This window comes from Peromyscus maniculatus, chromosome 1 (genome assembly GCF_049852395.1).
Source record: "Peromyscus maniculatus bairdii isolate BWxNUB_F1_BW_parent chromosome 1, HU_Pman_BW_mat_3.1, whole genome shotgun sequence".
Classification (NCBI taxonomy): domain Eukaryota; kingdom Metazoa; phylum Chordata; class Mammalia; order Rodentia; family Cricetidae; genus Peromyscus; species Peromyscus maniculatus.
Genome location: NC_134852.1, coordinates 14,578,152 through 14,579,983, shown reverse-complemented (window position 1 = coordinate 14,579,983; position 1,832 = coordinate 14,578,152). Strand labels below are relative to the sequence as shown.

The following is a 1,832-nucleotide window of genomic DNA, read 5'->3' as shown; positions in this document are numbered from 1 at the left end:
AATGTCTTAGTATATTCTATGGAGAAGTCCCTTGTCAGTAACATGGACTAGGGATATTTTCCTAACTTGCAACTTTTTTCTCTTTAGTGATTTTTTTTGCATCATGCAAATTTTTAAGTTCTATGAGGCAGATGTTTTATTTCTTTTAAAATGTCAACCTATTATTGAAAATAGATTCTTTGCTTGCAAAATACATCCTGATGAGGGTTCCCCCTCTCTCTATTTTTCTCTCCCATATAGATCTACCCCATTTCTGTCTCTCACTAGAAAAAAGAGATAATATTAAAATATAACAAAATAAAATATAAGGAGATAAAAGTGTCACAGTAAAGGCTGACAGGACAATCTAACAGAAGGAAAAGAGCCCAAGAGATGTCACAAGAATCAGAGACCCACTCGTTCACACACTCAGGAATCCCATCGAAATACTAAAATGGAAGCAATAACACATCCGCAGAAGACTTGGTGCAGACTTAAAATTTTGGACTCAGTAAATTCCTGTGTGTGTCAATTTTCCATTTCTGGTTTTGCAGTTTTCCAGTTTCTCCTTATTGCTCCACCTGCCCCAGATCAACCCCTTGCCAAGTTGATTCAGCTCTGAGAAGGTTTGACCATAGATGCCTTTACACTTCAGAACAGACCAGGGTCTTTATAAACCTATTTCTTTCTTCACTTAGATGGAGAGATCTCTGCAACTGACCAACAGGTCCACTCACCAGGATTTTATCCTGCTGGGTTTGTCTGCCAGGAAAGACATCAGGGATGGTCTGTTTGTTATTTTTCTGGTCCTCTGTCTGAATATGCTAGTTATCCTCTTAGAGAATATACTAGTTATCTACCTCATCTGCAGCCACCATGAGTTACTCCACAAGCCCATGTACTTCTTCCTGGGCAACCTCAGCTGCCTGAAGATGTGCTATGTGTCAGTCACCATGCCCAGCCTGCTCATGAGCCTGAGGTCCAGCCCTTGCCATGTGTCCTTCACATCCTGCATGGCTCAATTGTTTTTATTCATTTCTTTCATTGGTACCAAGTGCACCCTCCTGGCCTCCATGGCCTATGACTGCTATGTGGCCATCTGCCGCCCACTGCACTACCCACTGCTCATGAGGCCCCAAGTCTGCCGGGGATTGGCTTTGTCCTCCTGGGTGGGTGGACTGTTGGTCTCTGTGATCAAGACCACATGCATTGCAAGTCTGTCCTACTGTGGCCCCAATGTCCTCAATCACTTCTTCTGTGATGTCTCTCCTCTGCTCAACCTGTCCTGCACCCACGTGGCTCTCACAGAGCAGGCCGACTTCATCTCAGCCATCATCATCTTCTGTGGGTCATTGCTAGTTGCTCTGGCCTCTTATGTGTCCATCAGCAGGGTGCTGATCCAGATGCCTTCTGCTGCTGTGAACCACAAAGCCTTCTCCACCTGTGCTTCCCACCTCCTCATGATGGGTATTTTCTACTCTGTGGTCATCTTTATGTATTCCAGGCCTAGACATATCAAATCTACAGACCTCAACAAGGTGCTATCAGTCATCTACACAGTGGCAATGCCCATGTGTAGCCCAATCCTCTACTGCTTGAGGAATAGGGAGGTCTATGCAGTGCTGAAGAAAACCCTCCATCTGTGCTGAGATTCTTGAGAATTCATGGCCAAATGCACATGAAGAAATTTCAAAGGCAGAAAGAAACATGACAGAAGTTTCTGGGATACTGTGTAGAGTCTTTGTATAATCAACATGAAAAACAGGAATATTATATGGACTCATCAGATGGCTCAGTGACTAGACAATTGCTCTCAAGCCTGATGACCTGAGTCCCTGGGCCTCACATTGTAG

General features: G+C 44.2%; 1 protein-coding gene across 1 annotated transcript; it reads left to right on the top strand.

Moving 5' to 3' along the window:
- The first annotated feature begins 677 nt into the window (after nucleotides 1-677).
- On the top strand, nucleotides 678-1,628 carry LOC102916780 (olfactory receptor 6Z7-like). Its single transcript, XM_006993590.3, has one exon. It carries the CDS (start codon nucleotides 678-680, stop codon nucleotides 1,626-1,628), a length of 951 nt encoding a protein of 316 aa, XP_006993652.1.
- Nucleotides 1,629-1,832: the final 204 nt, after the last annotated feature.